General features: G+C 36.8%; 1 protein-coding gene across 3 annotated transcripts; it reads left to right on the top strand.

The window, feature by feature from the left end:
• Positions 1 to 3,367: 3,367 nt before the first annotated feature.
• Positions 3,368 to 21,334, top strand: Ufsp2 (UFM1 specific peptidase 2). 3 transcript variants are annotated; one of them, XM_022070967.2, is made up of 10 exons: positions 3,368 to 3,676; positions 11,130 to 11,372; positions 12,330 to 12,563; positions 13,413 to 13,619; positions 14,370 to 14,463; positions 15,321 to 15,590; positions 16,587 to 16,730; positions 17,891 to 18,017; positions 19,609 to 19,862; positions 20,955 to 21,334. In XM_022070967.2, the coding sequence occupies exons 1-10, from the start codon at positions 3,509 to 3,511 to the stop codon at positions 21,164 to 21,166; spliced, it is 1,953 nt and encodes a 650-aa protein (XP_021926659.1). In that variant the 5' UTR covers positions 3,368 to 3,508; the 3' UTR covers positions 21,167 to 21,334. The 3 variants fall into 3 exon arrangements, with proteins under 3 accessions (XP_021926659.1, XP_021926668.1, XP_021926678.1); XM_022070976.2 differs by lacking the exon at positions 3,368 to 3,676 and adding an exon at positions 8,660 to 8,970; XM_022070986.2 differs by lacking the exon at positions 3,368 to 3,676 and adding an exon at positions 9,369 to 9,508.
• The last annotated feature ends 1,482 nt before the right edge of the window (positions 21,335 to 22,816 follow it).

Genomic DNA, 22,816 nt, shown 5'->3' with positions numbered 1-22,816 from the left:
TAAATAAACAATAAATAAATACGTAACATTGCACAACGACACTCCATTCCTCGCTGATCTTTCACGTATCAACTTCACGAGAAAGTCATTGGTCTGTTTCAAGTTAAAAGTAGGCCTATAAACAAAACCAAACAGCTTTCTTTAAAACAAGCCATCCGGGTGGAATGGCTTAATTCCTTATATGCAGAGTTCTAATTACTAAAAACTACGTATTTTATTTCTGTACGTACATAATTAAATACAACGTCCAGTGAAGTTGACTGTCTTGTAGGTTGTAAAATCGAATAGTCTGGTAGTTTACCAATGTTTAATCGCCCTTATAATTTAGGAAGCAAGGACCTCTGAAACATCCGTAAACTTCTACCGGACTACATGACGCAACAACCTAGAAGCCATCTTCAGACTCACCGCCTCGAGAATCCATCCAATGAATTTACCACACAGAAGAGATGTATGAAAAGTAATATTTAGCTGATATTTTAACACTAAGTCAATAAGTTGTTCACAGAAAAAGTTTCGCGTTAAAACCGAGATATCTCGTTCGTAACTTCGAAAGATTTAAATTATTATTATTACTCACTCGCTTGCATATTCACGTCGCAGGAAATTTGATTGATTTATTCATACGTTGTAGTGGATATATGCAACGAATGAGACTAGATAATGGTCAAGAACTCTTACGATGAATTTTGAACAAGAGAATCGTCGTATATTTGACGGCATTACCTGGAACTGGCCTACAGAAACTGAGGAAAATTAAAGAGTTTAATCAGGGTATCCTGTAACAACTAGGATTCAAGATACACACCTGTGGAGTCCCATTAGTACTACAGTTGGAGTCCACAACGGTCACATATACTTTACTTGTACATTCTGCAACTTATTTGTAAAATATGAAAAGTGAAGTTTTTCTTATGCTTTTTTAAGCATGTAGACGTTTGACGAATGGAATTATAGCTCCACGTATTTTTATATTCGGGATAGATGGAATGTGTGGTTAGCTTCACGTCTTGGTTGTCTAACCCCACAGAAAACAGCTCCTATACCCCATTTGATTTGGGGCTCGGTGGGCCCCAGAGCCGATTTGGACATTATAGCGAAGGAAAAATTCCTATTCTGCTGGAAATCGAACACTGGTCGTCTAGCCCTTTGTTTGGTGTTAATTTAAAAATGATACAGTGCGTTATCTACTGTGGCTGGAGGTAATTAACAGTAGAGGTACTGACTGTAATGTGTAGAGGCACGCGTGTGTTTTGTTTAAATAGAAAATGCTTCAAAAATATAGAGCAAACTCGTATTACTAGCGGCAGAAGCTTTCTACCTATCAGAGCAACTTCCTGCCTGCATCTTGAGAGCAGGCACTCCCAAATACAAACCCGGTTACGCTTCTTGAACTTAACCGTCGCATTAACATTTACAACAACTTTTAAGCTAATCTGTCCGTGAAGCGGATATAGTTAACTCATGTCATATGTTCTGACCGTAGAGCTACCAGGGAAAGAATGGCGTAGGAAAATATATTTTTGCCATTCTTAAACAACTTTGCTCTCGTTTTATATGTATTCCCTTTCTCTGCAGCTGCGTTGTGAAGGCAAGTTGATGCTGCTTTCACTACTTTGTAAGATCTAGTCCGGTGGGTAATGAAGTGAAACTGCCCATCACAATTCACAGTAATGATAGAAATGTGTCCCAGCAGTTCGGTGCTATCGGTTTGAGGTTCTCACGATAGATGTCGACACAGGTCCTTTCGGTTGCAACGCCATGTACTGTAGACTTATATGTAAATACAAACCTTTAAGAGCAACATTTTGCCTCCATTTTCAGGGCTACTTAATGATGTGGAGGTAGTTGGTTTTTAGCCTATGTAACGACGCTTTTACATCTGCTTCGGTTTGTAGCTTCATACAGAAGGATTTGTATAAATTGTAAACGATATGAAAGATGTCTTGGGCTACTTTTGGCATTATACCGAACCTCGTTTGCACATATTATTTTGTACATTTTAAAGTAATGATGGTATAAAAATAGTTAAGACGTAAGCTGTCTGTTTTATCCAGAAGATAACAAGAACCCTATAATGTTTTAACTCACCTAAAAATGGCAGGTTATCAAGAGCAAACTGTAACATTTTTGCGAATTTTAAATGTCAGCGAGTTGTCATGACCCATACTCGCAGTTCTGGCAACCTTTGTTAATAATAATTATAATCGGTACATTCCCTGTGATGATCAAAACTATACTTCATTGCCACATATATAACTAATTGAATGCCTGTTATACATTTCGGTTTAAATTTCATTTAAAAATAAGTACATAGTTTCGAAACAAATCAGTATTGAATGTAAATAATAAGATGTTAATACCAAAGATAAAGATTGGTTGATATCAAATAATGTATTTTTGTGGTGATGCAAGTTTTGGTTCCATTGAATTTCATATCTTCGTCAGCTTAGCTCGTTGTTGATTGAATTAAAACACGCTGGAATTTCTATAGATTTGTAGTAGGCGAAGTATCTTATCGAGCTAAGAAAATATATAACGAATATTATGCAGATTTAGTGATTATACATGTTAACTGTGGCTGAGACACTGAATTAGTAGCCATCACTTCTGTTTACAGCCTTTGCATGTTAATTAATTACGGAAATAATTACTTAAATCCAAAAAAAATTTATAGAACAGGTCGAAATTTATTAACGCTAAAGACATACAGGAGACGGTGATTTTGCACATTACCACATATTAACGCCAACTGTATAAGGTTATCTATTTGCAACAAATCCGACAGGAGGAGAAAGGGTCCCAGGTTTTCCACAGTAACATTGGGGGGCACTTTGCTAGTAAGTAAATAAATAAACGATATGCTATATGTAACAAAAAATACAGCTTTATTTTTCGTAAATAGTTCTGCTATAATATTAAAATATGTAGAAACTGCATGTTCTCATTTCAGAACAAAAGAACTTTCAAAAAGTATATTGAAAAAGTTAGCCTCCTTTGTCAAAAACTTCACTTCGCACTTTACGACCACCATTCAGTGCACACAAGTCATAAGCTATAATATCAAGTTGTCTGAAATAACTTTTTCTGACAAAAACCAGAAAAGAAGCATTTTGGAGATAAGGGTAGATACAAGATACGAGGGGCGTATACAAATGATTTAGACCAACCTGAATTATGTAATCCTTGATGGTGGTGGCTCCCATTTTACACTTTGGCCCGTTCCACATATTCTCCCTGGAGGTCGATTCACCGTTGCCATCTCTCTGTCAATTTCCGTATTGCCTCACGAAACCATTGTTTGGGGGTGTCTCGTACCCACTTTCTGACAGCATCATGTAAGGCGTCTCTATCGGGGAGTCGGTGATCACGCAGGGGGTTCTTCATCTCATGTAAGAGGGCATAGTCACTTGGTGCCAGGTCGGGGAATAAGGCGGGTGTGGGATCACGGTGAGCCCCAGTGACTGCACGTGCAACTGTGTTCAATTCCCCGATAGAGACGCCTTACATGATGCTGTCAGGGAGTGGGTACGAGACACCCCCAAACAATGGTTTCGTGAGGCAATACGGAAATTGCCAGAGAGATGGCAACGGTGAATCGACCTCCAGGGAGAATATGTGGAACGGACCGAAGTGTAAAATGGGAGCCACCACCATCAAGGATCACATAATTCAGGTTAGTCTAAATCATTTGTATACGCCCCTCATACTATTAAAATGAATGTTAAGACAATAGGACATAAAGGTGTAGACTGGACTCATGTATCTTAGAGTATCCTAGTTTTAAAGTGTAATACCTTACTTAACATGAGACAAGTAGTCATGAAGTTTGCTATGAAATGTTCAGCAGCTCAGAAAGTTGTTCCTTACCTGCTGGGCATGAGTACATGCATGCACAGTTGACTCCTTCAGTGGTTACATAATTGTGTGCCTGATACTGTTAGTGTAGTGTTATCAATTCATGAACAAAGCCTAATGTGGCATGTGGTTTGTTGAGATCAAGTCCATTGTTACCGTTATACTAATTTTAGAAAATCTTTATAATTTTCATTCAACATTTTAGATTTGTTTTCCCCCATAGGATCTGTGTCTTTTATCTCATGTTAAAATTGAATTTGCAGCAAGTGATGGGTTTGTTTACACTTCGTGCAAACAGTACTCATGTTATTTCAGTATCCTCTCACGAACTTTGTCATCCTCATGTTGACTTTTAATTTAAAAGCACTTCTTGTTTCCTTAAATTTTGTAAATTGGTGATGAATTAATTTTGCTCTTGGAAGTACTCTTCCATACATACTATATCTAATGTTTCATTGAACAGTGACAGTGGACATGCACTCTGCAAACCTTAGATGCATTGGCATTGCTCCTGAATGAATGCCTTTACTCTGACTGCAAATGTCATCCCATTAAGCGTCATGTAGGCACACAGGAGTGAGGACATATATAGCTCTTACTCATTTTCAACCTCGGCACTAAATGAGGATGAATGGTCAGCAACACATCCCAGCCACACTTTACCCCCAGGCAGGAGCCTGGGTGGGCCCCAGAGCTGGTCTGGACGCAGAGGCTAGAAGAAAATCCTCTGTCTCTGTCAGAGATCAAACCCTGATCGCCCAGCCCTTAGCCAGTCTCTGTACTGACTGAGCTACCGAGCTCACCTTACACTGGCGTCATCAGGCATATAGTTTTATTGTCACTTAGTGAGTTCAGTACACTTGAACAGCGGGTGAGGAACAATGATCCTGAGTTGCTGAACATTTCACAATAAACCCCATGATTATATGTCTCAAATTAAAATATATATTTAATTTTTAAAACCAACGAGTCCATTTTAAATTACCCTGTTTTACGCTTTGAATAGGGTGTGAGACTGGACTGGATTCATCTGGCTTAGAGTAGGGTCATATGACATGCTCTTGTGAACATGGTAATGAACATTTGAGTTCAATGAAGACAGTGTATCTTGTCTAGTTCTATAACTATAATCTTCTCAAGAAGTATTGTGTTCCATGTAGTTAGTTAATTGCTTTGTAATTTGGATGGAGAGTATGAATAGGAACAAGGATTTGTCATTCAGTTGACTTTAACTTTCTGCTTTAAATTGAACCAAGGAAATTAGTATGTGGAATATGAAGTTTATAGTTTAGATGCGTCATGTTTGTGTTCAAAATTCAAATATATATTTATTATTCAAGTCTATACACAAACTTTTAAATTGTTGATGTTAAAATTTAAAATCACCATTAATATTCTGCGCCATTCATCGTTATCTCGATGTTACAATATTGCGCTATATATTACCTACATGTTTCAATGTCATAGCATCATCTTCAGGTTTTTATCTTTAAAACTATTCTATATTTATTAATGCACGCTTTTCATTGATTGTAGATTGTAGATTACTGAAGATGATGCTATGACATTGAAACCTGTAGGTAATATATAGCGCAATATTGTAACATCGAGATAATGATGAATGGCGCAGAATATTAATGGTGATTTTAAATTTTAACATCAACAATTTAAAAGTTTGTGTATAGACTTGAATAATAAATATATATTTGAAGTGGAATATGAAGTTTCTACACAAAAAATAAATGTAATTTTTTTCATCATATTGAAGGCATGTGAGATCTGTATGCAAAATATGCTTTTCCTGCACATTTTAAATTGAACATCATTGCAGTTTATCATTTTATATTACAATATATTTTCAAACTGAAATGAATAGTAGAATAGATTTATTACAGCAGTGATTATCCATAGGAATGTAAAGAAGTTGTATAGTGACAAATATATATGTATTCAAATGGTGTTAGACATTGAGAAAATTATTTCAGAGTGCAGAAATATATATAAGGACTGCAAATTAACTTGGAATTGTAACTTACAAGCTTGGTTCAGTTTTGGAAAGAGTTTGTTGCATTGAATGTAGACATAGTCTGTAGTAAAAAATTATTTTGCCTCATACATACACTGTTACGTGTTCAAAAATTATTCTAGGTTATTATTAGTAATTTTTATTCAGATATGAAGCTAAAAATTCAGTACATTCTAGCTCAGTTCAAGCTCCATAATTTAATGGAACATTTACAATGGGTTCCCCAGTACCCACTGGATAGAAGGCTTGGTTGACCCCAGAACTGGTCTGGAAACAGAAGATGGGAGAAAAATTCTTTACTCCTGCAAGGAATCTAACACTGGTTGTCGATTCCACGGCTTTACACTACAGTGACTGAGCTACCGTGGCTCCTAGAACATTATACTGCAATAGCAGAATTTGGAAATTTGAGGTTATCATAGCAGTGAATATAAAAATAAAAGAGCATGATGTATATTGGTAAGGCAACAAAATGCTTGCTGTTATATGGCAACACAAGGTCTTTGTCTACACTGAGCGCGTAGAATAACAGGAGAGGAATATAAGACTGAAGAATGTGGAACTGTAAATCTAAGATGATAAATGACAATACTGAGACCATGAGAGAGGCTGACTTTCGTGACTGCTGATGTTAGCATACAACTTTTTAAGGCAATCTTTGAAATGGTTGCAGAAGCTGTTTGTTTGGTTGCTTGATGTATTTTTATAAAGAGTTTTATTCTATACAACTTGGAAAGAGTTTCACAATAGTAGAAGCACCTGAAACAGAAAACATTCAACTGATCACAGAAAAGTGGCTTGATTGCAAGCAACACTTCGTCTATGCAAATGTCACTAGCAACAGCAAAGACTACACTGTTTTTACCAGCAGGTAAGAAAGTGGCAGGAGGGACATTACTTGTATAACATGTACAAGGAAGCATGGACTACATTTGGACTTTGCTTTGAAATATTATCATTCAGAAAAAATATGTAACTGAGTTTGAGCCATTTATTTCTGTAATGATACTGTTTGCATATTTACCTAAAGTGATCCATGCAGCACGGTTTATGCACATCCAGCAGCCAGTATGTCACAGTAGCATACAGCGAAACCATTAAACCCTGGACTTTAGTCCAGCTGGCAGCCCTATAGTACAGGGTTTTAAGTCACTTGTTTTTGTATGATAAAGGCTAAGACTCTGTTTTTAATTTTGTTTTCATTGTGTTGTATCAATTTACTTCTTTTCTCTGTATTATATTATTTGAAATTGTTTATGCAAAATTTACCAAAAATGGTTCCATTTGAAAATATTTCCCATATAAAGTGCAGTTTGCCACAGGACATGATTATCCTTCCCCCTGTAGTCATAAAATTCAATTTTTTAATTCAACTCAATTATTTATTTTTAAATTGCAATAATAGTAGGAACCACTGATTCATTGCAATTTATGACTTACATTCTGCAGTTATATAGAGTCGATTTTAACCCTGTGATGTTACAAAATTTTACTTAAGGTAGGATGTATGCATGTACATATGTGTGATTCTGAGCCAAAAAATTGGAGATTTTACACTCAGTTATTTCTGCTGTGAATTATATAAGATGTGTCTGTTATAAGTATTTGCTGTACTGGCAGGAGGAAAATATGAGGATGTTACAACTTACATCATCTACAATGCACATTTCTTAAAATTTTAAAAACATCAAGTCTCACTACTCATTGCCCTACAGTTGGAAGGAATCCTTACAAATATAAGGTTCAGTTAATAGACAACAGTTACAGAACTATATGTTAATAATTATTCTACTGGGAAACATTATTTATGATTGGAAACTTCAAAAGCATAAATATACAGAATGTCCTGTCAGATGTGTGCCAAACTTTATGAGGTTATTATATGTGTCATTTTGATTGTCTGATTTTCAACTAATGCACCATAATGTGCATTTCAGTATTTAAGGTACTGTGCAATATTAGTTATCATCCAGCTTCGTGTTTACCCCTACTCTACTAAACACTACATTATCTGTAGTTACAAAGAAAAAGAAGAATGAAAAATATCCATCCATATATTTCATACATTGGTGGGAGTACATCACTTGATTATATGACAGTGAATGGGACAACTATGTTGGTTTTTTAAAATAAAATAAATGCAATAAATTCAACATTCACAGTTAGTTCATAAAACTTATGTATGCTAAAACCTTTCAGTTACATCCATTGAAATGCTCATACTGGTGTGATGGTTTATAATTGGACATCTGTTTCTTTTCCAACTCCAGTTAAATTGATTAGAAACTTTCTACTTGTGTGGACTAAACAAAGTTTTCTATTTTTTGTTATGTGGTCTGTTAGTTATTGCTGCCAAACTGGAAGCTAATTTCACATGGCTGAATGAATATGGAAATTGATGGATTCAGAAAGACTAATGTACATTCCATACATCCTTCACAGGCCCAAACCAAGGAAAAAGAACATGTAGCATAGATGCAATATTTTATTCTAATACAAATATAAATTACATAGTTATGACAGTATTTTACAGTTAACAATGGAATGATAGTAGCTGTAAAATCCAAGAGTCCCAGTGAAGTGTTGAAATATGTGGTTCAAAGATGGCAGCACAATATACTCACAGATTGCTGACGCCATAGATACCGTAAATACATAACCATACCAATTCACTCTGAAAGTATGACGTAAGCAGGGGCTATGCTATAAATCGAAAATATTATTGCTGAAACATGAACATGATAAAGAAGGAATTGAAAATTCTGGACTTGCCGTAATTTTAGAAATCAAACTTGGTTGCTTTTTACGGTTGTATCATATGTAATAAAATTTTCGGTTAATACGATTTTCTACCAATATTTGAAAGAATCAGATTTATGTTTGTTTTGTATTACAGTTTATATAATACTGTGATTGTCAACCGAAATGTTGCATGCATACGTGAATAATTTGTATTATTAAACGTATTACATAATTTGCAACATAGAACGTGATAGTCACGTATCTACATGTGTCAGTTTGTAAAGTTGGTATAAATAACTTACAAAATGCTTCCACGTCTGAAGATTTCCAGTAATGTAATTGATGTGAGTTACAAATTAAGTAATATTACCGCCTTTAATAGAAGTTGGTGTGTTGTGCATATGCATTACTTAGTTGTGTAGTCAATATTATAGTTCTTTTGGTAATCGTCTCCACCAGTTCGATCCGAAATAGCAATATGGGTAACCACGTTTGTGGTGGCTGTATTACGAAAAATGTTTGTTTGAATCGAAGTTCTTTGTAAGCAGCAAAGATTATTTTTGGCTTCTGAGATGTGATTTGTATATTTTCAAATTCCAGTTAAATTGCTTAGGAACTCCCTGCTTGTCTGGTATTATGAGGTTTATCATACAATTTTCACCAGTTTTCAATATCACAGGAAATGAAATGGGTACCAGACGTTTATGTATATTAAGTAGGTAAGAACGCTTACCAGATGAAGGATCCACAAGTACAATTTCTCAGGTATTCAGTATCCACAGTGAAATCTCTACGTGACTTATCACCTTTACTTCATACGGAGGAAAGTAATTTGATAAATGTGGAATTTTCTGTGGCTCCGTACACTATAATTTTGACAAGGTGCGGAAATTCTAATGTGTATCTTTATTCACATTGTTTCTATATGATAAGATATGGTAGGCAGTTTTCTTGTGTGATTTATTTTACTTGAATTAACATTGTCGCATTCTTTCTGTCGCACATACTTTTAGGATTTTTCTAGGTCAGTTTTTTGTTTTGTGTAAATATTCTGATACTTTGCTGCCTTACATATTTTATCACTTTTTAATACACGATCCTTGTGCATGAATGTTGCTCTTTTATCATAAAACCCACTGCTAGGCTGTATTACAGTCTTGCATGTAAAACCTACTTTCACTAGGTGTTTGGTAATGAATGTGGAAACTGATATATATATGCAAGCACAAATAGCCATGGCGGCTAACATACCTATGCTGTTATGGTCACACACTTCTGTAAATCAAATAAATTTTCTGGCTGGTTAATGAAAATTAGATTTTGGTTAGGCTTTTCATTGGCAGACTGTTGTTAGGGTCCCACATAAAATAGGAAATTATCAACCAGCCAAGCTGCTATAAATTGCTTAAAAAAGGCCATGAATGAGTTAGTTATTATGCCCTGTGGAAGTTTGCACATTTTGAGGAATGCATCAATCTATTAAATGTAAGACAGAGAAGAAGGTATGAAATATAATAATATAAGAGGTTCAGTAAGAAGTATCATAAAACATAACTTCTATAACTTGTTTCCATGAACAAAGCTTTGACTTCATGTCATGGTGGAAAAGCTATTATATCCGATATGGAGGAAATGCCACTTTCTCATTCAAGAAGACTAAGTCATAATAAATTTCATCTGACACAAAGGAAATATTGTTACTGAAATTAAGGTTAAATTTAATATTTAATTGTTTGTTTGATATGTTTAATCTGTTGACAGTCTCAAACAACCAGTGCTGTTAAATCATCTTCACTTTCAATATTTTATTATTATCTTAACCCTTCAAAGTTGAAGGTTGTCTGAATAATATTTAAGAATTCAGTCCCTGCCCAAAAGAAACCCCAATACTTCATTACAAAGATCAACCTTTTAATGCTGTTTAAGAAAATAATACCAGTTTATGTTGAGAATCAGAATCCTAAACCCATACATACAAAATTCAGAATTATTGACTTATGGTACATATAGTTACCACTAGGCTTTAAAAGGTTAATCTACTATTGTGCATGTTTTCAGGTATGTATATTGTGTTTCTTACTTTTTGAAAGTTTACACTTCTGCAGTTCTGGAAAGCTTGAAACTTGGCATCATTTGTATAAAGTGAAGCTTCCACGACAACTGAAGTTGATGAAAGACTCTCGGGTTACAAGCCATGTCAGGTGGCTCATCACTCAGCCACCTGACCAGCCCTGAGGATGAGAGCAGAGATTGTTCTCGAAACGTTGGCAAAAGATATGGTTTATTCACCACTCGGCCACCTGACGCAGCTTGTAACCCTAGAGTTTTTCATTGACATAATTTACTTCCAATGACATTGCCTTTCTACAGATAATTTGATAAAGTTGGATTCTCCTCCTCAAAGTGTGCATGGAGCATGCACACGGCACTTTAAAACTACCGAAAGATCTTAGTTAATCACACACAATATTTATGTTTATCTTCTGATTATTCTGCTTTGCAGAGATTGAATGCAGTGACATCAGAATGTTCAGGCTATTTATTTGGCTTGATGCACGATGATACCTTGTTCGTTGTGGGACTGGGATTTGATTTAAATGAAGAATGTAATTCTCTCTCACTTGATGATCAGGAGCGATGTATCAGTCAATCGAAGCTTCATTTTCCGACTGAAGTTGATGTGTGTGGCTTTGTCACATTCACAGATTCATATTTTACACCAGAATTTCTTGAAGGTCTAGAGCAGGTATGCTTAATTTAAATTTTGTCTCTGTGAATAAGTTAGGAAGCCAGTTTTAATCAACAGAAGTTATAATTATTTTTCACTTTGAGCATAATTATTTTACTTTTAGTACTAAAACTCTGCGACAAAATGTGAATTTGGGCATTATCAACCAATCGGAACCGATATGAAGATCTGAATATATGTTTACATTTATCTCATTAAATGATCATCAAATTGAAAAGTGTTTAATCAGAAGGCAATGAGGTATAATGAGTCTTTTTTTAAGAATTAAAAAAATGTATTGCTTTTGAACTTTCTTTCCTGGATTTCTTCATTAATATTAATCAAGCTTCAAAATACTTTGACTTAAGTTTTGAATTTATTAATATGAATTGCTCTTTTGTGTAATGAGCTGTTTTTTTAGATACATCAACTTTGGAGTAGGTATAGATATCTCTTCCTATTCTTTTGTTTATAACCAAGTGGTAACCAAGCTGGTAGCAAGTATTTTTCTAAACTATACTTTGTTTAATCTGTGGAGTGTCAAAATACTGGAATAAAGATAAATTATAAATAGGTTTGCTTGGTTTAAGTTATTGAATCAGCAATGTGGATAATAGTAAAATGAGTGAGTAAATGTTTTGAATGTATTTGTTGGAAATATCAATTTAAAGAATTCATCTGAATGATGTTATATTGCATTATGGAATATACCTTTCTCATCATATATTTGATTATTAATACAAGAGACAGTACAGGGTATATTTTAAAGCACATCAGATCACATTTGTAAAGCGTTTAATTTAAATATGTTTCCTTCTAAATAACAGAAGTTTGGTGAATAAAATTGATTTGATATGTTTGAAGTGTTAAAACAGAAGAACTTAGCAATGTAATGGCATTTCACATTAAATATAGAAGTTAAGGTCTGCTTTTACCTCCACACTTTTTACCCTTTGTTTTTCTCATCACTTGCAGAATGTACACATAACAGACAACCCTCTTCTCTTGCTATACCAGCTGGGCAATCTTACTGGAATAAAAGCTCAGTTATACGTGCATGAAAATCTGAAAGATGCCACTTACGAAGTCGTGAGTGAAACAGACATTTGGACACAATTCGTTCACGTGCGTCTTCAGACAAGGCTTCCACTTACATGTGAACTGCAAGCTGATGCCATCAGTGAGACACTAGTTATGCTGCAAAAGAAGGTAGGCATCTGGATGCGATGTTTAGGAAATTTTTACTGCTGCAGTCTCTTAGAATGTGGAACATGAAAAGTAAATTTGTTGCTTTACCTCAACACTGTCCCAAGCACTTTATAGACAGCACTAGATTGGGGATGAATAGTCAGTTTCATACTCTGGCTTCTGTACTGTTTCAAAGAGTCGTCACACCATTTGGCTAAGAAGAATTGCGCTGTTTGGGACATTTTCACATACAGACAAATTCTTGACTCTGCTGGTATTCAAACCTAGTCTTCCACCTCATAACCATTCAGTTTATTCACTAACCTATCCCACCAAGGTGTATTTAATATGTGTAATATTTGTGAGAGCGTAATATATCCGTTAATATCAATGTTGTTATATTATATTTCCCTGTCCAGCAATGCCCATTGGGTGCTCCAGTGTTAGTGAGAGTAGTGAGTAACCAACCCACTGACTCCACACAATTTATACCCATACCTGATTTGACTGCCAGAGCCATCTAGCAGTGAATCAGGAGACTTGGGTGAGAAATGGCCATTGAATTTTGCTTACAAAACATCTCATATCATGCTCGTAAAGTTCTTTTACATGCCATAAATCTGTTACATGGGACCGCCGGCTTTACTTCCTCTCCAAAGGAAGTTGTGCTGCCGATTTTTATCACCCATAAAAATCCATCGACCTCGGCCAGGATTGAACCTGCGAACATTGGGTCCAGTGGCAAGCATACTAACCACTAGTCCACTGATAGCGACAATTGATCTTTCCCTTAGAAGGCCATAACTTTTGTTTGGTTTGTAGAGACTACACATTTTTACCCTATCATGTTTCTCCAAATTTGTTTCCAAGGTAGCAGCAGGAGTCGTATGTTTCCACTTCCCCAAATCAAGTGTGTATCTGAAGAGCAGCAGTTCAGAAAATGGGCTGAATGGAATTTCGGGTGACCAAACAGTTGGAGAATTATGTGATATTCATGGCAGTTCAGAATCAAATCACAGCCTCACTGGAGGTCGTGTTAAAGTAAAAGGCAAGAAGAAATGTTCTCCTAAAGAAGCTGTAAGTTGAAAGTAACATTTTTCTTTTCCATTTCCCCTTAAGCATGTTTTGTTTGCAAAGATTATAAGTTAATTTCATACATACATTAACCATAATAAGAATTACATTCATTGTCTTTATAAAATAACTGTGTGGTTTTAAAGTTTAATATATTTTTTAATTTGAGACATATTGTTATGGGATTTGATGTGAAATATTCAGCAAATTTCAAAGTTTTCGGTCTTTGCAAAAATTTCAAGGAAGTCTACAGATATCAGAAGAAATTGATGAATGCAAGACAGTTTTGTGTGTATGGATCCAAAGAAGACTATTGCTCATTGCAATTTGCATTTGATATACAGAAAACAATGATCCAGAAAGTGTTACATAAGTGAGTGAGATTATGTGCTTACAAAATTTGACTGAGATCTGAAATAATTGATGCTGTTCCTCCAAAAAGTATTGAATATGCAAATTTCAAGTAAAGTGGAATTGATGAAAATGAAAATTTTCTAATTATGGTATGCTTCACAGATAAAGCTCTTATGCACATTAATGTCTGTGTAATTATCATAACTATGAAATTTGGGGAGCAAATATTGTCATACAGCAATAGACACAGAGTTTTATTGCCACTGAGGAAGTTGAGTGTGTACCTTTTTGACTTAATGGTTCTCCAGTGCCATTCTTTGAAGAAAAGAGTATAATTAAGACTCTCACCTTGAGTGGTACACGTGTTGTTCTGTTTGATTTCTCTGTTGATGTTCATAGGATCTTTTATCAGTTGAAATGCTGTTAAAGGCGAGCAGGGACAGTCTTGTAGAGTCTCCAAACAAGTGTGCACCTATCATACATCTCATAAACAGTAAGTTATCTTGGTTTGTCTTTCACATTTTGTATAATTTTATGAGTCTGTTTAAATACTCTTTTCTGGTCTCGACACAAAAATTCTCCAAAACTTTAAATACAGGGATTAATTTATTAAGACACAGTTGAGGCCTGTCGTCAAATAACGCTTTATGGCACTTTTTTGGTTGAAATGTTTCTTGACATTCTTCCATTTTTGCTCTACAACATTATTCCATATTGGTCATCTTATGAATGACAGCTATGTAATGATATTGTAACCATGCAGCCGATCTGAAGTTGACCTTAAAATATTACTGGACAGAAAAAGATTGCGGGCAAGGGTTAAGTAACAGACAGTATATTTGACATACAAAATGTTTTGGGAGTTGAATTGGCTTCTTCTACCGCCACGGTGGTCTAGCGGTTAGAACACTGGGCTTGTAATACTGGGGTCCCGGGTTCGATTCCTGGCGGTGCTCAGATTTACAACTTGTGTTGGGCAAGGCCGTGATCCAGCCATCACAGAGTTTTCCTCCAGGGTTTCTCCGTGGCATCCCAACAATTACTCCACTTTCATCATCATCTCGAAAAAAGGGGGTCACAGCAGGAGCGTTCAATGTCACGGTTCCGATGGAACCCATGTACTGATGGGTCGTGAATCCTGCTAACCACCAATGCACACCATACTGAATGGTGCGTACTGGACACCAAAAAAAATTGGCTCCTTTTATCCCAGTGATTACTTATTGTATAAACACATTGTTTTATTATTATCTATATTTTCTGTTATGTGAAAATACGTAATTATTTTACAAAGTGTTTCTTTATATTTCAGATTTTATACCATCTTGTTCTCTTGTTTTATGCCATTAGGAAGCTACCGGTGTCTGAAGACCGTCATTAAAGTTGACACCATCTCGATGGTGCATCGAAATTCAAAGGTCGTTCACCTGTATACTGCACTAGTGGACAGTTTGTGGCGGAACTTGAAACTGATAGAGAATTCATTCCTAGAGCAGATATCAAATTCTGTAGATTCAATGTTCGTGGTGTCTGCACCTGAGACCTACCATTTTCTACCTCGTGAATGTGGCCACTTTGTGACAGTCGTGTATCAAAAGCAGAAGCATGACTCTGAACTGGGTAAGCATTAATAACTGGATTATGAAAGTGTTTTTAATTATTGAACCGGAAGGAGGACACAACATCCATTTCTGCCCCTTCGTGTGTGATTACATAAAAACTGGTTTTTCTTTCTTTGTGTGGGAAGGTGCATTGTCATGATAAAAATCAACTTGACCAGCCAAAAATTTTGTCTTTTTTTTTTAACAGCTTCACTGCTGTAAACGTTCCAAAACTTGCTTTAAGGTAGAATGATCAGTTGACTTCTTGAAAAGTCTGGGACAGTCATGATCAGTCTACGACTCTACATGTGAATCAAGCATAAAATGTGTAAATACAATGTGCTTATAGCTTTTACTTAACAGTTGCAGGAATTATGACCACATTATAGGGGGAAACACTTGTGTAGCATGCAGCGACTCATAAAGGGGTGCCATGGAAGCTTGATCTTCACTTCAAAAGCCATGTTTTCTGATGTAGTCATCATAGCTTACTCTAGAAGGTATATTTTATGAGAGTGATGTGTAGTGTGGGAAGTCTGCTGTAAAATTTAATGGGAATACTACTTCTGGATGTTTATTCATTGTATGTGGACCCAGGTTCAAATCTCAGCTCAGATTGATTATCCTGGCAGAGTTTTATGTGGTTCTCTCTAGTTCCTCGAAAAAATGTTAGGATAATAACTTAGTCATGACCACTTCCTTGCATATCTTATTCAATACATTATTTGCTAGTTATCATATAATTTAATGCTGTATAATCTGATCTATTGACAGTGTTGTTAAATGAATGATAAATAAATAAAATGACAATGGTATTTGCATCAGTCATGTTGGCAGTATGGGAAGAAACCATAAATACAGTGTAAAGTGTTGATTTCAATCCCATTAACATTCTAATTTTTGTTTGCAATTTATTCTTTTAAGAGTTAAGAATATAGAATTTGTTAACCTTAAACTGTGCTTGAAATTATTAGTGATCTTGGTTTGACCATTCCTTGCACTGCATTTGTTACAGATACGGAGCGCAGGTTGTTACATAAGTTGCTAGCCCTTCCACTTGACAGACCATACTTCAGGCGTGGATGTGCGCACCTGTTTACAGAAGACATTCCTGTCAATGCACCATTGATCAATGTTCATGAAGGTTTGACACCTACAGGTAAGTTACAGTAAATTGTAACTGAATGTTTGGAAAAGTATGATAATTCAGACACTTAGAATTTTATTTCCTCATATCAGTTTTGTCTGCATATCCACATTTTTAAAATGCAGTGAAGATGTTTGTCTCCGTTTTAGTACTGTCTGTAGACTCGGCAGATGCCAACATTTTGGAGAAACACTCTGTCTCCATCTTCAGCCATGAAGGTAGAGACAATATGTTTCTCCAAAACGTTGTTATCTGCATGGCGCCAAAACCCAGAACATCATCGTTGGTATGCTCTTAATTTGGACATTTTCAGACTGTTATTCAGTATTTTTGAATCCAAAATGTCCATCTGTCATTTCTTAAAATCTTCGTGAATACCAGATATAATCATCATTCTCTATAACGCGTGTAGTAGCTTCAGAAAGGTCCACAGTAGAAGCTGTTGCAGTAATATTGCGGCAGATAGACTGAAACCAGGCCGTACTCGTCATGATACAGAGCCCCCTAAGAACAGCAGAATTGTTCAGTTGCGATTAGACTAGAGGTGTGATAGGTTTAAAAGGAGATAAGGGCATGTCAAAGTCTGGCGAATGGTCTAATATAAATATTGGTAGTAATTTGGAAAACTGGTGACAAATTGCTGCAGATGCTTGGGACATTTTGTGTCAAATGGTTTCTTGATATAAAGTGTAGCCTGTGTTTACCAACCGCCAAAGAAAACCAAAAAAAATACAAAATTCAAGGAAATTCAAGTGAAGTGATATTTTGTGAGACCAAAAATAATTAAATGATGTCAAAATTAATGGGACTGGAAAAGGATATTGTAAATTATGGGAAACCGTACATTTCAGGAACATAAGTATGGGGTTTTCTGTATTGTCAGTACACGTGTTATTCCATAGCATGTGTTAATGGACGTTCATATACCAATGAAGGTAACATAACTGATTAAACTGTGGCATTTCTATTTTCTTCTGGTTATGGTGTTTGGGTTGTGGTACCATGCAGTCTGAATATCTGAAAATGGAGACTTGATTTTTCCGAAGCCCTGGTAACCACCTACGAGACTACACAGTGTCACATCCCAGAAGACTCAAACTGGTTTCTTAATACTTGTTTATTCAGTCACTGCACCTATGAGATATTAATTTCAATGCCTCATTTCTTTGCAGTAAATGGTGGAGAGGTTTCTCTGGTGCAGGGGACGTACAGTTATCATCACTACAGACAAGATCATATTGATGACAGCGGTTGGGGCTGTGCATACCGTTCATTGCAGACTATTGTCTCTTGGTTTAAGTATGTATTGATTTTAGTTGATTTTTCTACGAACTACTTCAGATTTTTATGTACGACTAGGGCAGACACCGTGATCACGACACAGAATGTGACAAACAGGTGTATTTTTATATTGTGGGAAATAGCAGAATACAAATGCTTCATTCCTTAATCACAAATGACTGTAACACAGGATTAAAAACGTTTGCTGCTTTGCTGAGCAGTCAGTATGAAGATGACAGCCTTTTTGGATGTTGCGCTGGGCAGTCGTATAGGAGTTGACTTATATTTCATCAGTCTTTTGATGGAGGAAGTTCATGCTTCTGAAACATTGGTCAACTGCTATGAGACTACATGGCACAGTGTCCCATAAGACTGTCATCATCGCCCTAACCTCTTTGCCGTACCTTTCATTGTTAAGTCTGACTTCTGTCCATATAACCTTCCTTGTTTCCTCTTCGTTGCCTCTCACTAACCGTTGCAAGTTTGTCTCTTCGTGCATGCTGTGACCCACAGAGTATATACAAACTGAGATGTGGTTTCACTAAATTTTAAGGAGACGAAGTATTTTCAGTTTATTTCAGTATTGCTGCAAATGACCACTGCAACCTTTAATCATACTCTTACTTATTTTTATCCATTACATGTAGCAAATCTGATATGCTTCGTATTAACCTTTATAAACCAGAACAGACGTGTGTCCCATGAAGTTATTTGCGCTAATAATGGGGCAATGTTGTCCTGCTACAAGATTGCCATATTTTTATTGAAAAAATCAGTCCCTTTTGAAGAGTTAAACGTTATAACCACAAGCTGTATCACATTTTGAAACTATAGAACACATTTTTATTTATTGATTTTTCTACACTGGTGATGACATCTTGCTCTTCTGTTCTCATTAATAGGCTTAAATCACCCCTCGCTATTGTGTAAATTTCACAGTTTTAGTCTGAATTTTTTCCTGTGAAAATCATGCAGCATTCCTGTTTTGATATGCGTCTCACAAAACCATAACATTGTATTTTATTAGTATATAAGTTGCCACGTGCCGGTCACAGTGGCCGCACATTCTGGGGCATGGGCACTGGGACCATGGGTTTGAATCCCACTCAAGGCATTGATGTTTGCGTCTTTCTGTGTCTAAAATAGATCAAGAAACCTCAAAAAAAGGCATCCAAGACCCACACTGGGTCATAGAGAAAGTTGTCATGTGTCTCAGAAGAGGAAATTATTCACATATAAATCAATCTTTGTTCTGCTACTGTTGCATACATGGTTGTTGCTGTAAACTTGATGAAGTGTTTTATTTCTTCTGTTCATAAATCCAGAGAAGTGTGAAACAGTTTTTGTACAGCTGATTGTGTGTTTAAAATATGATATTGGAAATGGATTGTGGTATTCTGGGTTGTGACACCATGTAGTCTTGTAGGTGGCTACCAGCATGTCACAGGAACATATTACCACCATTTTCAGGGTAAAAGTGGGCATGTACTGAAGATGGAAGTAATATGCTCCTGTGAAATATTGGTAACGACCTAGAATGACTACAATCCATGTTGTGTGTTTATTTTCCCTGTCATTTTGCCATTAATTGTTCTGTACTTTTTTTAAGGTGGCAGGGTTACTCAGAACGTGCAATCCCAACACATCATGAAATTCAACAGTGTCTCGTTACCATCGGTGACAAACCGTCGTCGTTCGTCGGTTCGTGCCAGTGGATAGGTTCCACAGAAGTGAGTTTCTGTCTGGAGTCCATGTTGGGCGTTACGTCGAGGATTCTGTCTGTCAGCTCGGGCGAGGAGCTGGGTAGCCTCGGCGGAGAGTTGGCGTACCACTTCAAGATTGAGGGCACTCCTATCATGATAGGTAATAAGCTTCAATATACAGGACACGCTATGAAAATGGTCCATCTACGTGTTTCAACTGAAACTACTTCATAGATTTGGATGAAGTTTGGTGTGGAAGTTATAAAACGAGACCACATGGGTGTGATCCATACCAGAATACAGTTTCCACATGCATTCATTGCCTGTCAAAATTATTTTATATCAGTTTAATTTTTGTTCGTACTGTGCTTAATCAATCTCGATGGTTCCAAGATCGATTAGGTTGGTAGTATGTCAAAGTCATTGAAGTTCTGGTGTTTTAATCATTCCTTTGCGTCTGACATCTACTGTTTTATACTGAAACTACCCTCTTGTTGTAGCGGCAAAATTCTATGCTCTCCTTCGAAAATTATGTCATTTTCCTCGACTTTGACGTCGGCTTTTAGATTGTGAGATTTTAGGTTCTGATGGTGAAGACGATGACGTTGGTTTCTGGGGCGTGATACCTCATAGATTTGTAGGTAGAATGCAGAAGAGCAACGTTGTATGTTTTTAGATAAATTGAAACTTTGAAGCCAGTGGGTTTATTTGTTTGTAGTTTATTTAATGACTTTGTGGCATTTAATGAGAGGATGATAGTGAATTGGAGAGGATGCGGAAGGAAATGGTTGTGGCCCGATTTACGGTACTATCCTGGTATTTTCCCGGAAGGAGACGGTAGATTTCTTCGTATTTGTCGTTTTGGTCTTTTGTTTAATTCCAGTGACCCAGTTGCTGTTTTTGCTTGATTTTTCATTTCGCCAAATTGTATCATCAGCAAATATTGTTTCCATATTTAATTGGTTGTTTGAATCCGTTTCGTAAACGTATTTTTGAAAAATATCCGCACGGGATTTCTACGTTTTGTTATCTCTCGGAATTGGTGGATCGTGTCTTTAATTCGTGATTTTGCTAGGGTTTCTCAAGAACTGGATGTTAATTTCACGCATTCGGCCTCGCATCTTACTGACCTTCATTCTTTCGCACAATTGTCTAATTGATAACTTTGGTTCCAAATTGAAAAGTTCATCTGCTTTCCTACGGGTCCGTGTTCTGAGAAACTTCGCTGTAATAATGTGAAATTGGTTTGCAGGAGGCGGAGTCTTGGCTCACACCATTCTTGGTGTGGACTTCAATAAGAATTCTGGTGACCTGAAGTTTTTGATCTTGGATCCTCACTACACTGGAAGTGAAGATTTGCAAATAATTCAAGGGAAGGGTTGGTGTGGCTGGAAAGGTGTCAGTTTTTGGAATAAGGCAGCTTATTACAATCTGTGTTTACCTCAGCGGCCAAGGGGCCCGTAAATATGTTCGTCTCTATCTGCGGCTGCCAAATTTAACGTGGTCGACGAATTGTGTATCTGCAGAATTTTTGAAAGTTATTGGTGTGGGATAAATTTATTGTTGAGTCTGTTGATGTATTTTTGTGAAGAAACAGCGATGTTCATATTAAAGATTACGTATTGTTGTTCATTTTCGTTATTTTTACTGAAGAATAGTTTGAAAATGTTGAGAAATTCACTCCAGATTCTTATCTCTTCCTTGTCCTAAGAGTTGATTTCTTCTTTCATTTTCCTTATTATCATTAGCTTGACCTTTTTCTCCCCTAACCTAACCCAGCAGGACCTCATTGTATTTGGAAATTCATGCCCTAGGGTTGGTTACCCTACAGCTTTTAATGGTTTTCTGAGACAGTGCTTTGCATAGTTAACGTTGGTGATTGTACGAGGGTCGCTCATTAAGTAATGCCCCACATTTTTTTCCTCAGAACATATTTATTCAAGATGGCTCAAATTTAGTGACAATATAAATCAATGTTTCCTTTACACATACTATTTTTCCACATAGTCCCCATCAACTTGTACGGTTTTACGCCAGCGTGGAACAAGTGCATGCATGCCTTGCCGGTACCAGCTCTTGTCCTGTGCACGTAGCCATGTCCTCACTGCTTGAATAACGCTCTCGTCATCTTCAAACCTTGTTCCGCGGATAGCATCTTTAAGTGGCCCAAAGAGATGGAGTCGGAGGGTGGATGGGGCAGCACCGTTCAACCAAATTTGGTGATTTCTTCCCGGGTTCTCGGACTTGTGTGAGGGCGTGCATTGTCATGCAGGAGCAAAATTTCTGCTGGATGCTTGTGAGGCCGAACTCGTCGGAAACGCTTCTTGAGGGTTTCCAGGGTCATAATGTACGCGTCTGAATTGATGGTCGCACCTCTTGGCATCACATCCACAAGAATGACCCCATCACTGTCCCAAAAGACAGTCATCATGACTTTTCCGGCGGAGGGAGTTGACTTGAATTTCTTCTTTCTCGGTGATAGAGGATGATGCCACTCCATTGACTGCCTTTTTGTCTCCGGCTCAAAGTGGTGTATCCAGGTTTCGTCACCTGTAATGATCCGGGACAGAAAGATCTCTCCCTCAGCATCAAAACGCTCCAACAATTCAGAAGAAATCGTTTTCCTTTGAATCCTTGTGGTCTGCTGTGAGACTTCGTGGAACCCATCTTGCGCACACCTTCGAATATGCAAGAGCCCGGATAATTGCAATTACACTTCCATTGCTGACTGAAAGCTGTTGGGCCAATTGTCGAGTTGTGATGCGCCGATCCTCACGAATAATGGCATCCGCGCGGTTCAACATGTCTGGAGTGGTGGCTGTGGCAGGACGCCCAGAGCGCGGCAGATCATGGAGCTCGGTTTCTTCACTTCCTGAAGCTTTAACTCTCTTAGCCCAGCGACCAACGGTGCTCCTATCGACTGCACAGCTTCCATACACAGCACACAAACGTTTATGAATGTTCACCACCGTTTCTTTTTCAGCAACAAAGAATTCAATTACAGCTCGTTGTTTGTAACGAGAGTCGTTCACAGACGCCATTTTAACAGTTCACTACAGCTCCGCTATCGGTTGGAATCATTTGAAACTCCGTACACGAACGCGGGAAACATCA

This window comes from Zootermopsis nevadensis, unplaced genomic scaffold (assembly GCF_977971745.1).
Source record: "Zootermopsis nevadensis isolate Lab colony 2312 unplaced genomic scaffold, Znev_1.0 Znev_ptg000012l, whole genome shotgun sequence".
Classification (NCBI taxonomy): Eukaryota; Metazoa; Arthropoda; class Insecta; order Blattodea; family Termopsidae; genus Zootermopsis; species Zootermopsis nevadensis.
This window is presented reverse-complemented; position numbering and strand designations above follow the sequence as displayed.

Bases quoted from the DNA above. Each gene is read 5' to 3' on its own strand.
- Ufsp2 (XM_022070967.2), top strand. From the start codon at position 3,509: ATGATGCTGTCAGGGAGTGGGTACGAGACACCCCCAAACAATGGTTTC. The intron at 16,731-17,890 runs GTAAGTTACAGT...ATTTCTTTGCAG, and splicing joins TGAAGGTTTGACACCTACAG to TAAATGGTGGAGAGGTTTCT. The intron at 18,018-19,608 runs GTATGTATTGAT...ACTTTTTTTAAG, and splicing joins ACTATTGTCTCTTGGTTTAA to GTGGCAGGGTTACTCAGAAC.